The sequence below is a fragment of the Erythranthe guttata genome, chromosome 11 (genome assembly GCF_056151865.1).
Source record: "Erythranthe guttata isolate IM_541 chromosome 11, IM_541, whole genome shotgun sequence".
NCBI lineage: Eukaryota > Viridiplantae > Streptophyta > Magnoliopsida > Lamiales > Phrymaceae > Erythranthe > Erythranthe guttata.
Genome location: NC_142543.1, coordinates 2,770,210 through 2,784,503, shown reverse-complemented (window position 1 = coordinate 2,784,503; position 14,294 = coordinate 2,770,210). Strand labels below are relative to the sequence as shown.

At 34.7% G+C, this 14,294-nt stretch overlaps 2 protein-coding genes across 2 annotated transcripts; one reads left to right on the top strand and one right to left on the bottom strand.

Moving 5' to 3' along the window:
* Nucleotides 1–559: 559 nt before the first annotated feature.
* On the bottom strand, nt 560–4,623 carry NINJA (Putative interactor of JAZ). Its single transcript, XM_012990071.2, has 3 exons — nt 4,488–4,623; nt 2,830–3,733; nt 560–1,323 (listed from the first exon to the last, which is right to left on the bottom strand). The coding sequence occupies exons 2-3, from the start codon at nt 3,686–3,688 to the stop codon at nt 851–853; spliced, it is 1,332 nt and encodes a 443-aa protein (XP_012845525.2). The 5' UTR covers nt 3,689–3,733; nt 4,488–4,623; the 3' UTR covers nt 560–850.
* An 824-nt stretch (nt 4,624–5,447) lies between these two features.
* Nucleotides 5,448–9,570, top strand: LOC105965508 (putative lactoylglutathione lyase, chloroplastic). The gene is made up of 9 exons (XM_012990059.2): nt 5,448–5,704; nt 6,685–6,889; nt 6,994–7,118; nt 7,232–7,296; nt 7,992–8,204; nt 8,294–8,341; nt 8,530–8,637; nt 8,759–8,899; nt 9,231–9,570. The coding sequence occupies exons 1-9, from the start codon at nt 5,566–5,568 to the stop codon at nt 9,270–9,272; spliced, it is 1,086 nt and encodes a 361-aa protein (XP_012845513.1). The 5' UTR covers nt 5,448–5,565; the 3' UTR covers nt 9,273–9,570.
* Nucleotides 9,571–14,294: the final 4,724 nt, after the last annotated feature.

Here is a 14,294-nt window from a genome sequence, read left to right as displayed (position 1 = left end):
TTGGTCCCTCGTGCTAAAAAAAAAAAACACACTGGTCTATTATGTTTCAATAACTTAACGCTTTTGGTCATATCGGTCAATTTACCGCTAGTTCGTCAGTTAAAATGAAGTCATGGCCTCACATTTGACTCCGTTATATTAACAAAAAAATGATGGAAATGACTACAACTTTTGAGCTTTTGAAACATGAGGAACCGAATGGGTTTTTTGTGAATATGAGGACCAAATATGAAATCAGTGCAAATTTGAGGAACGAATACTGTACTTTTCCTGATTCATTTTCATCATTAGTTTGCGATCGATGTGGAGTCCACGTAAGATTCAAAATTTCAGAAAATAAATGTGCAAATCTTACCTCTTTCATGCATTCAGCACACACAAACGCTCGATGATTTATAGTGCATTTAGCACATACCCAATAAGGAAATTAAGATGTAACAATTCCACAACAAGTACGTGGAAACAGATTAGATGCAACAATTCCACAAGTAGTATGTGGAAACAGATTAGATGCAACAATTAATCCAACCTAGGCAACAAAATAAATCATGTACACGTATAAAAGAAACGATGTATATATATATTATATATTACTAGAGCAAAAACGAGACCAACGAAAGTAACATCACAACAAATTATAACAAAATGTTTTTTACCTCATACGCTATATAAGTAACAAAGAAACAAAACCGAGAACCAACAAACTCAGATATACAACATACAACAGACGCACATCACACTACAGCATTCTCAATTGCACGAGACGCCAAAACTTATTCGCCAAAAACTGAAAACAAAATAACTAATATTTTTTATAAATAAAAAAAAAAACCCTTGTATTTTTCCAAAATCAGGTTTGAGCCGAGGCAGCGGGATTGCCACTCGGAAACGAAGCATCCAAACCATCGGGCGCATTATTTTCTTCGCCAGCATGGCGAACGAATTCATCTGGAGACATGTGAGAGCCATGGCAAGCACACACAATCCTTACCTGAGTAGGGCTGTACCTGTACGTAACACCAGATATCGTTCTGCCCGTGGGGCCCGATCCAGTGGTGGACACCCACGGTAGGTTAGGGTAGGACCCACTGCCTCCGAATTTGAGGTCAGCTGCAATACCAGGTCTTATAGCAGGAAATTCAGTAGGAGTTGCAGATTCTGCTCTAGGCTGATCTGGCGCAGCAGCAGCAGCTGCATCTTTGACTTGATGGTTGACTTTTGGATCGCCTTCTGTCTGAGAAGAGGAGCCTCCTTCTTCACCGACTTGTTGTTTTCCGTAGCCTTTTCCATTAGCTGGAGATTCGGTTGGCTTGTGCGAAATCACTACAAACGGACCATTTGAGATTAGTTATATCCACAAATCAAGAAACAAATAATAGTGAAGTTTAGTTACTGAGAAGTAAGCAAAAAGATAGATGCATATTACTGTAGTATCGTTTCTTGATCGATGAAAAGAAACAAGATTACCGTCTTATATGAATCAAGAAAAGAGATCGAAGCAGAGTACTCCGTGTTTCTATGGATATATCACACTAGGGCGAGACAAAGGGTACGTCATAACAGCTGTCTTAGATATTTTTACGATTTTCTAAAATTCAGACAGACCCATGATATGAAAAACCACTCACACTCGCGCATTGGCTGTAAATGGTATTTTAATGTGCTCTAGACGACAGAAAACTAATTAGTACAAGTCTTTGATCCTTATCTATGACGAGCTGTATTACAAACGCCTACATGTGGGGCCTACAATTTGGAGAAACGAAAAAAATAGAAGAGAGAGGAAAGGAATTCGATATATAAGCTCGGTTTATCGAGTTTCTCTTTATTGTAACTCCTAAAGATTGCATTTTTACACTAATAGAAATTCATACACACCATGTTTTAACTATCTACTTCATTAATAATTGCCCTGATTGCCGACATTTTAAATGCATATTAAGATCTTCGATAAAATCCATGTATATTTATAGCTTGGCAGATTATCGGAGACATAATCAATTTAATAATTTTTGGGAATGAAGATATTGATAAAACCATCATAGCTTCCAAAAGCATAATTCTTGAAGTTATGACTAGTAAATATAGTAACTTTGTTTTAAATTTATTATTCACTAAGGTCCCGTGTTTCAAAAAATTATATTATTTCCATATAATCGACGTGGCTCTCAAATCAAATAAATCAGAACGACTTACGATGACATGTCCGTTTCTTTTTTTCTTTTAGATAAACCTATTCAAAACTAGTCACCATTCATTCAGATCCATTGTACAAAATAGTACGATGAGAAGACCAATATTGAATCAGATATTCAAGTTATTACTACCATACATCAACTACTAGGGGTGGATATCGGATGGGCCAGATCGAAATTAGCACTTTCGGAAATATTCCATTTTTTTCTTCTTAAGTGAAAAACTCATTCCAATTCCGGTCCAAAAAAAATCGGAAAAATTGAAAATTGGAAAGCTGAATTTCGGAAATTGGAATAAAAAAAATTGCTCCAAGAAAAAAAAAATTGGAGTCAGCAGAATTTAGAATTTCCAATTTCCTAGTTACCTATAATGTAAAAAATACTATCGCATCGGAAATCGTAATCTAATGTGTATTCCAATTATGTTAAAAAAATCGGAAGAATTGGAACTTTCGGAATTCGGAATGAAAAATGTGGTTCCGAAATTGGAAATACTCAGATCAGAAAATGCGGTAACTTGGAAATTCCGTTCCAATTTCCACCCCTAGCCACTACCATTCATTTACCAGCAATAATTCACCACCAGCAAAGCTGAAAGAGATAAATAAATTGAAAAAAAGTCGAAGCAAAAAACCTTGATTTAGCTTCCGAATGTCATTGTGGGTGTCTGGATTAACAGAGTTCCTTCCGGAATATACCGGATGAATCTGCTGATGATGAGAAACAACGCCCCGAGAATTATCCCTATCCAAAGCCGGAAGCTGGACAGGAGAGTACCCAAACATTAATGGAAAATTAGCCGGCTGGACAGCTGTCCGTTCACCATTGGTCGAACCCATAGCATGCATCATCATGCTATGAGGCGGTTGTGAATAAGACATGTTCATCATATTCAATGGTTGAGATGGAAAGGAAGCACCGTAAGGCATCACACTGAATTCCTTCTCCGAAGAAACGGTAAACCTATTCTTCTGTCCTAAAACCTCCACACCTTTTAGCCTCGAAGTGGAGCCGTCCATTTCCGAATCCGCCACGTCATCATTCTCCGCGGTGGACCCCTCGTCTGTGGTTATGGAAATATGCGACACCTTCGTCTTATCCGTTGACTCGGTGCGGTTAGTTTCTCTCTCCTGCCGCTTCTGTTGACTTGTCTCGGTCACCGAGTTGTTTTTGCGTTTTTCACCGACGCTCGATCTTTTCTCTTCGATTTCGTTTGTCGGCCATATTTTTCCTCCGGTGTTGGAGTTCTTGGAAGCTTCCGGATCCACAGAAGAATTGGGGAAGCTGTTGTAGAAGTTCTCGCCGATATTTAGAGGGTGCTGTTGGCTTCCACCTTCTAGAAAGTTCTTGAAGTCGTTGATTAATTTGCTGCCTCTATCATGACCGTCGTCCGATTTAATATCGGATGAGCTGCTGTACTTGCCTTTATGTGACGAGCTATTCCCACCACAAGGTAAACCCAAGCTCAGATCAAGACCTTTTTCATCGTCCATTTTGATATAACTAAAAATTTCTAGGAATTCGTCACATATTCGAACCTGCTCCAAGAAAATATCAAAAAACGGTCATTAAAAAACCACCTTTATTAGAAACATGTGGTGTAAAATCATGCAAACATCTTTAGACGACAACGCGAAAGACAAAGCATCATTTGAAAATCGTAAACAGTGAGTTAAGAGAAATGGTATCAGAGTCAGTGGACTTATCGACAGTTGCATTAGCAGTCTGCTCTTACACAAGTGCCCAAAAGTTTTCAACAAAAAACGGGGAAGATAAAGAACTTTCGGTAATCAAATTTTACGGCCAAACCAAATCTCAATCGGTATCTCGAAAATAAATTCATGAAATTAATCGAAAAGAAAAAAATTCATGATAGTAATTTTGAGCTACCAACACAATGAGAAACTTGCTTAATTGAACTTCCACCTAGTAGACTTGCTACAATAAAAAAAAATAAAAAAATTGCGTTATTTACTACTCTGCTGAAGTTACTGTTCATAAAAATCCATAAATAAACAAAATCAAATCAAAATCCACAGTTCGCAAATTAGCAGAATCTAGTAATCAACTAACTCAACAGAGTAAAAATTACTTCCAAATATAAGATCCGCTATCACCAATATAAGAGCTCGCAGCTATAAACAGAAGTCTTCTCCGATTCCGGCCATGGCGGAAACGAATCAGAACCGACAAGCTTATACACACACGGGAAAAAAAACAAAAAAAAAAATAAAAATTGAAGGAAAAAGCAGATAAATTTTCAGTAATAACAAAACGAGTTGCGTAAATTACCTGATTGAGGAAGATGAATTTTGAAGATAAACAGGGAAGCAAGAATTAGGGGAAGAATATTGTAAAGGTGTGTCAAAAAATGTGAAAGAAGAACTGAAGAAGACGTGAGTTTAATTTTTACAATTATTTTTATTTTATTTTATTATTTATATTTATTGTTTTTGGCGATTGAGCACGTGTTTTTTCTTTCTACTACTGTTGGTGTTGGTTTATTCACCGCTTATTCGGTGCTTGTTCTTTTTAGGTCGATTTTTTGGATAAGGGGGGAAATTTATATTCTCATCACTGAAAAATACAACCTCACAACATATTTTTCTATATATAAAATAATACTAAAATAAAACTTTTTTTTTTTGGTAAATTATGAAAACCTCCCTTAACTTAGGTTGAATTACGAAAAATGTTTCCACCTATTCGTAATTACCAAAATCTCCCCCGATGTTTGTTTCCTTCTTACACCGAATCTTTTTTATTTTAAGGAATATTTCCCGTAAGATACCGATTCTATCTCTAAGAACAGTCTCGTATATCTTGTGCAACAACCTCATTATCTGCAACATCACATTGCAATGTGTTACACTTTATGGAGTACTAGTGTATGAACTTCAATAGCATACGTAGGCATTTTTTAAACATCTGCGCATGGCTACCTTCAATATGTTGTACGTTTTAAGGGGTAGATTCAGTATTTTCTGGGAATTCTCTCGAAAAAAAAAATTACATGAAACCGTAAAGGGTAAGACATAAACAAACATTGGAGGATATTGGTAATTACGGATCGGTGAGGGTATTTTCGTAATTTAACCTAAGTTTGGGAATTTTTCATAATTTACCTTTCTGAAATGTTACATGTCGTTTCAATTTTACTAATGTTACCTAAGCTAAAAATACCTACACTAGTAAAATATAAATAATTTTTACTTTTAAAAACTTAAACCTATCAAACCAATATTACTGTACATACTCTCGTTTATTTTATTCAATTTATTACTGGTTCATTTTCTTTTTGTATATATATCATTATAAAATATAATTTATATATATAATTAGATATTTATATACATAGAGGAAAAGGAAAATGGCGAGGATAATTCCGATGGCGTCGTCGATTAAACCCTCACTCTCGTCGCCGCCGGGTTTCGCTCGGCGCCCCCGCGCCGGCGTTCCTGTATTCAATTCTTTTCATCGTAGACTCACTCTGTTTCATCTCGCAAGTGGTATGCGTTTCCTTTTTTTCCCCGTATTTTATGCTGTTGTGAGATTCGATTTGCCTTCTGAATCTGTGTAATGAATGTATACATTTGGCGAGTAATCGTGTTTACCGATTGTTTCTGTTCTTTATATGTATATTATAAATATATTGTGTTGGTGTCGATTAGAACAAATCGATTTCAATTTTTGCTGAGGTCCATTGTTTTAATTCTATACACTCTGTTCTTCTAGTATGTTTGATTGAGCTATGGTGATGATGAGGTTGACAATTTTGGTTTATGCTGGAAGGAGAAGTAATTTATGCTGTGTTAATCAATTACTAAGTATTGATTAGGGGTGTGAACGAGTCGAATCGAGTCGAGCCGGACGCATGGTTGTTCAAGCCTCATTGAATTTTTATCGAGCTCTCAACGTTGTATTTGAGCTTGGTTTAATAAGCAATCCGGTTACGAATCGAGCTCGAGTAGCTTGTTTTTTTTTTTACATATTTTATAGTTTGTTTTTTAATCGAGCTCGAGCCGAGCTTCATAGCTTATCAAATGAAATTATGTGTTCAATCTCCGTTTGTTTTAACAAATCGAGATCAAACTAGCTTTTAACAAACGGTCTCGAGTAAAATGATTTATTAACTCTTCAATTATGCTCATTTATAGTAAATAATCAATCTTGGTGTACTGCAATCAAAATTTATGACAGATATAACTTATATCATTTGATTTAGTAGTTTGTCGGTCGGAGTTTGGTCACGTTGTAACAGCTTTTATGGTAAATGTAGCCAGAGAGGGTGACGTGGCATGCAAATTCTCAGCTTCCATCTGCATTAAATCTTTGAATTCATTATTACAGTACACTAGTATTGCTTTATTATCTATTTTCTTTAATTAAATTTACGTCGATCTTCAAGAATCAAGTATTACAATCATGAGTTTAATCTTCGATATTGTTGGGTTGAAAAAAAGCTTCTGATGATCTGAATGTTTTCCAGCGGTGCCACAGTTGCAGTCATTTGGGCTTTGGGCTTCAAAGTTTATCAAAGGTGAGAGTGGCGGCATATCGCTTAGTGCTGCAGAAAGCGCAGCACAAGCAAGTACTGCTATCCCACAGGAAAACGCTTTGGATTGGGTTAAAAAAGACAAGCGGAGGATGTTACATGTTGTTTATCGTGTTGGTGACATGGACAAGACTATAAAGTACATGTTTTTTTCATAAAATAATGGGCTGTTGATTTTTTTACTTTCTGTTGATTCAATATCGGAGTGACTGTTTTTTTAGTATAACTAAACGGTGGATGCAGATTCTACACGGAGTGTCTCGGGATGAAACTGCTTAGGAAGCGTGACATACCGGAAGAAAAATATACAAACGCCTTTCTTGGCTATGGGCCGGAAGATTCTCATTTCGTGATTGAACTCACCTATAGTAAGCGAATTTAAACTCTTTTTATATTACTCTTCTCTTGACCTCTAAGTTTCGTGTTTGAATATGCCTTGGCTAATCACCTCTGCTGCATTTTCATTTGTTGAAATTGCCAGATTATGGGGTTGACAAATATGATATTGGAGCTGGATTTGGCCATTTTGGAATTGCAGTGGATGATGTAAGTCTCTGTCTATGAGATAACCAGATGATCGTCGTTTTTGCAACTTGTGACAATTTCAGCTACATTTTTTTTAAATTGCCTTAATGAAAATTATTTATCTTCTCCTCGTTGGAAACATTTTGTGACATTTAGGAGATATAGTTCTATAGTAAGACAAAAGGAATTCAGGGATATGGAAAGAAAATATATGACGTATTGGTATTGAGGTCTCCAGCTTCTGTTAATTTGTGGTGGTGTTTGCAAAAGCTTTTAGAAACAGCTTCACAGCTCCTGAGCTTTTTTTTCCGCTCATAATCTGTTTTTAGGGGTTTGCAAATTGAGCTTTTGCTTTTGCTTCTCTTAAAATAAGCTGCTTTAAGCTGTAATTTGAAAAGCACCCATGAACTTGTTTTTTCTATTGAAAGTTAACTTGTTTAGAAATAAGCACTTAATACCAAATGAACTCATAATCACTAACTTCTGCTTTTGAATAAGCTTTTCCAAACACCACGTATTTCTACGAAGGAGGATGATACTTGTTTCATGTGCACCATACACGGGAAATATATTTCTGTTGGTTAATTTATTCTCAGCACCTATGAACATTGTTGCATGATATAATCCTTGTGATTTTGGAAAATGATTATGGGGGTTGAGATTTTTTCATTCTTCAGATTGACTGAATTTACCGCATGTTAAAATTGGAACCATAGGTTGTGAAGACTGTAGATCTCATTAAAGCTAAAGGTGGTAAAGTTACGCGAGAACCTGGACCTGTCAAAGGTGGCAAAACCGTTATTGCATTTGTTGAAGATCCTGATGGTTATAAGTTCGAACTTCTGGAGAGGGGTCCCACACCTGAGCCGTTTTGTCAAGTAATGCTTCGAGTAGGAGATCTTGATCGAGCTATTGAATTCTACGAGAAGGTGAGATACTATGGTGAAATAGGATTATGCATTTCCTTTTTTGCGATTGTGTTCTTTGTTGAAGTTTTGAAATCCAAGTTACTTTCTAGGCTTATGGCATGGAGCTTCTTCGCAAGAGAGACAATCCCGAGTACAAGGTAAATATGCCCTTCTTATTCAGATCTAAGTGATGGAGAAATTAACTCAAAAAAAAGTGATGGAGAAATTGGAATATTATACTTGATGCGAAAAAATTGAGCTCAGCTTCCTCTTCTCTTCGAGACTCTGTTTCTATTTTTCTCTTAGCAAAGTTTATTCATTAACGGAACGTTTTGTTTTGCTGCAGTATACAATAGCTATGATGGGCTATGGTCCTGAAGACAAAAGTGCCGTAATGGAGCTGACATACAATTACGGTGTCACGGAATACGACAAAGGCAATGCTTATGCTCAGGTTCAGTTCAATGTCTTCTTCTGCATAGAGTTCTTGATCTTCTGCCACCTCAGCATGTCTTCAATAACCATGACAATGTTTAAAATTCGAAAAATTTGACGGTCTTAAATCTTTCTTGCAGATGGCAATAGGGACAGACGACGTTTATAAAACTGCTGAAGCAATTAAGCTTTCCGGTGGAAAGATCACCCGAGAACCTGGCCCTCTACCTGGCCTTAACACCAAGATCACTGCATGCCTTGATCCTGATGGTTGGAAAACGGTACTTTCTTCTCTTCGAACAATAAAATTCTTACAGCTACAAATTGGTTGTCTTGGCATTTTTTGCTTAAATTTTCATGTGTCCGTTCCCGGTTTAAAAAAAAAATATAATTACGTATTTATAATTATCTTCCGAAAATTACGATATATAAAAAGTACGAAAATATAAAATAAATTCCGAATATATATATATATATATATATATATATATATATATATATATATATATATATATATATATATATATATATATATATATATATATATATGCCATAAAAAGTAATGCGACATATAAAATAACGTATTTATAATTATCTTCCGAAAATTTGCAGGTTTTTGTCGATAACATTGATTTTCTCAAGGAACTGGAATAAGCTCTGTGTAAAAATTGTCCTCACGGAAAACTCTGAAATACAAAACTGTGCTGCCTAGAGAGGAAGTCCCGAATTGTATTCGATTATGTTTTGTAGATTCGAAGTACAGAATAATATCGAAGCCATACGACCGTTAGAAGGCCGGTCTGTAACAGTTACCGTCAAAACGGAATAAATCTAGTTATTATTTCTCCGTTCGTCCAAGTGTGCAGAAAAAGTATTACTGGGGAATCAACCTATATATGTAGACTTTCCACATACATTTGTCAATCAACCTAGTTTATTTATTTTTTATAAACATTTTAGCTACGTAAGATCTGGGTTTTATATATTTTTCGCGGGTCGGGTCTCGGGTTTAGGTTAACCTAGACCTGACCACCGGTTCGGTTAGAACCGAAATCGGAAGCGAACCGGGGTCAACGGTTTTAGAACCGAATTGGAACCGGTTTGACCGGAATTGAAAAAATCGGTTCGGTTCCGGTTCCGGTTCCTCATTTTCGGAACCGAGAACCGACGGTTAGAACTGCGGTTCTAACCGTTTGAACCGGGTTTTTTTAAAAAAAAAAAAAGAAAAAAAAGAAAATATTAATTCCCTCTCTCTCTCTCTTTCTCTCTCTCTCTCTCTCTCTCTCTCTCTCTCTATATATATATATATATATATATATATATATATATATATATATATATATATATATATATATATACTAGGGCTGGGTCTGGGTTGGGTCGGTCGATTAACAGCCTAAAAACTGACCCATCTGTCAAACCATTTTTACTTAAATATATTTAAGTATTAAGAAAAATATTTCCAACGGTAAAATGAAACAAAAAATATCTTACATATTTAAAAAAAAAATTGAGTTTTTTAAATATACTTTCCGCTTTACAAAAAGAACTATTTTTAAAAGTTATTTTTTAAATTATTTTTTAAGTTATATATATATATATATATATATATATATATATATATATATATATATATAATAAAAAAAAATATTAAGAACCGGTTCTAACCGGGAACCGAACCGAACTGTGCTTATATCTAGGTTAACCCACCCTAGAAGTTGCCATCCCTTGTCAAAAGTCAAAACCCATATTCTCAACAATTTTATAATAGAAATATCAATCATTTCAACTTTTCTTGCTAATCATTTCAAAAATATACCCTCGATCACATTCAATCGTGTATTTCTTTTCAAATAAATAAGTGTGCAATGTAAAGCACGTGTAAATACTATTTCAGTTTACGAGAGAGTTAGATGTAAACATCACCAATTATTGTAGGGTGGGATGTTTTACATCACAACTACTCAAACGTGGTTCCAGTATCGTATAGCTCAACTGGTTCAGTTGGTGCAATGTCCTAGGATCGAGCACTAACAACTATACTATGAAAATTTCAACTTCAATGAGGTCGGTTGGTTCCTTGTCGGCATCAGATCTAGGTTCGCTACTCTATTTAATTATTGAGATTTGTAAATGTAGACAGAGAGGGTGACATGGCATGCAAAATCTCAGCTTCCATCTGCATTTAATCTTTGAATTTAGTATTGCTTACGAATACTAATTGAGATTTATATTTCTCCATTAAATAGTTATCGGGACCTAAGATGAATGATTTCGTACTAGTATTAGAATAATTGAGATTTATATTTCTCCATCAAATATTTATCTGCATTTAATCTTTTAATCTTTCAAATACTAACTGAGATTTATATTTCTCCATCAAATACTTATCGGGACCTAAGATGAATGATTTCGTATTTGTAAGGTCCAATCAGTCGAGAATAGAAAAATAAAATTATTAATTTGTTTTTTTTTATCATGTAATGTGTAATTAGTTAGATATACATATTTGAAGAATAATTTGATTTGTAGATTTAAATAAAGATGCAATAAATAAAATATGTCATAAATGAGATTGTAGTCAGCTTACAGATCACACATGCTTTAGATATTGGTTGATAGTGTTAGTGGGGCTTTGTTTAAAGGGGAAATATGCAATACACCCCTCAAATAGAAAATATTTTGAACTAAACCCAATTGACTTGGAAAGACTTTTCCCAACACCCAAATTCCATTCTTAATTAGTGAGACCCCCCTAGACTAGTGTGAGAAGACAAACCTACCCTCAACTACTATAACCCTAATTATTTGCCCACCTACCACTTTCATCTTCTTCTCCATCTCTCCACCTAAACCCTCAAAACACTCCTAAAATTTCAAGCTTCATCCACCCCCGCCGCGCCGCCACCGCAGCTCATCGTCCGCCGCCACCGCCACCGCCGCTCATCGTCCGCTGCCACCGCCGCTCATCGTCGGCGCCGCCGTCACCGCTGCTCATCGTCGACGCCGCCGCCACCGCCGCTCATCGTCGACGCCGCCGCCACCGCCGCCTCTCTCACGCCGCGCCGCCACCACCGCCATCGCCGTTGTCGTCGACTCCCCCTCCCTCTCTTTCGTTAATTTTCTACCTTTATTTATGTATTTTTCGATTTCTCTCTCTTTCCCTCTCTCTATCTCTCTCTCTATCTCTCTCTGTGATAAAATTAATACCATTGGATTCTTTAAATTTACAAATAAAAACAGTCATAACATAGGGTTAAAATTTTGTTGACAAGGACAAAAGTTTGATATTGAATTTGGATTCATTTAGATAATCTCGGAAACCTCGTGACGGTGTATTTAAATTAAAAACTCACATTCATTAAAATCGGTAAAACCATCATCAATAATCATAGAGTAGAATTGCAGATTAAAAAAAAAAGAGAAATGAATTCAAAGTAATGCGTAACGAAAAAAAAAGTATCTCATAATTCATAGTACCGCAATTCCTCACATAATATCTCTCTCTTTCCCTCTCTCTCTATCTCTCTCTCTCTCTGTTTTTTTTTTGTTTTTTTCTACAGATCTGGAACATATTTATGTATATAGTAGCAGCAACAGTAGCAGCAACATGACTATAGTCATATTCAAATATGACTATAGTCATATTTATGTATTTAGTTAGATGAAATGAAGCGTACTCCCCCTCCATCTTGTTCGTTAATTTTCTCCCTTTATTTATGTACTTTCGATTTCTCTCTCTCTCTTTTTTTTTTCCTCAAGATCTGAAAATATAATTTCAGATTTGTACAGTAGCAGCAACATGACTATAGTCATATTCAAATATGACTATAGTAATATTTATGTATTTAGTTAGATGAATTGAAGCGTACTCCCCCTCCATCTTGTTCGTTAATTTTCTCCCTTTATTTATGTACTTTCGATTTCTCTCTCTCTCTTTTTTTTCTTCTCCAGATCTGAAAATATAATTTCAGATTTGTACAGTTGTAGCAACATGACTATAGTCATATTCAAATATGACTATAGTCATATTTATGTATTTAGTTAGATGAATTGAAGCGTACTCCCCCTCCATCTTGTTCGTTAATTTTCTCCCCTTTTATATGTACTTTCGATTTCTCTCTCTTTTTTTTTTTTCCTCCAGACCTGAAAATATAATTTCAGATCTGTACAGTAGCAGCAACATGACTATAGTCATATTCAAATATGACTATAGTCATATTTATGTATTTTTTTCGAATATGACTGTAGTCATTTTTGAATACGACTATTGTTGAATATGATTGTAGTCATATTCGAATATGTTCTATCTTCTCGTTTCAAGTTGACTTGAAATAACAAGATTCAAATTGTGATTCTTTTGCGATTTTTTGTGTGGATGTTGATTGTATTGTTTCCCTAAACAATAGGGAATCTTAGTTGTTTTATATAATTTGGTAAACATGACTGTACAACACTATATAATCGGATTTTTGAAGCTAAAAATGTAAAAAAAGTGCAATATAAAGAAATAATACGACTACAATTGACATAGTCACATATAGTCATATTCAACTATAGTCATATTCGGCATTGTGAACTGTCCAAAAAAAATTCAGTTTTTTGTTTAAAAAAATAAAAAAAATATTTTTATTAAAAAAAATTAAAAAAAAATGACTAAATAAAATTCGAAAATAATAAATAAAAAAAAATCATTTTTTTTAATTTGGTAGCAATTTTTAGGAATTTGGAAATATATTTTTAGGAATTAAATTATTATTATGGAAAGAGAGAAAAAAAAGGAATAATTGGGTGAAATTATGCTAATTGATATAAGGGTAGAATTGGGAATACAATTTCTAGGGGTTTATCACAAAGAAAGATTTAAGGGGTGGACATATCACCATTTATTAACTATATGAAGGGTTTATTGCTAATGACCCCTTGTTTAAAATCACATTAATATCTGTCACTATATGTCACCCAATTGCACTTATAATATATAGATGCAATAAATTTCTCTTGCAATAAATTTCTCTGAACACGTGGCCCAGTCGGTAGAGAAAAAAAGTGCGGTGTCATTTTATCTGAGTTTAAGTACTTTTGTCGACGTCTTTTCGATCGAACTCATCATTCATAAAATTAATTTGACATATTTTTTGTTTTTTTAAGTTGTGCAAGTTATTATACGAGAGGGCAGAGTGTACTTATACTTAGTGCACTTCAAGTATCTATAATCTTACAATTTTTTTTAATTAGTAGTACTACATGTTTTTGGTGGTCCTTTAATTAGTACTATAATTCTATAATTAATTATAATTATAATTATAGTACTATATGCTTTTGGCTTCCATTCTTTATTTTTTTCTTTATTAACTAGCAAAATTAGCCCTTCAATTATTTGCTCAAGTATTAAGTCAATCTTTTGAGTATTGGTAATATATTAATCTTACAATGATTTTTACGCTACCCGAACCTCAAAATTTTAATATTATCATCCATCGTTTTTAAGTAATTCAATGTTGTAATTATTTTAACTTCTTTCGTCCAAATTTTTTGGCCGTTTTTGTTTTCTTTACGTAAATATTTACTTATGTTACGGTGATAAACAAATCGGGAGCATCTTCAGCACGCATTAACTAAGCTTATCTATTAGATGCTGCACCTGGTGTAACAGACCGAGTGATTTTGAACCGC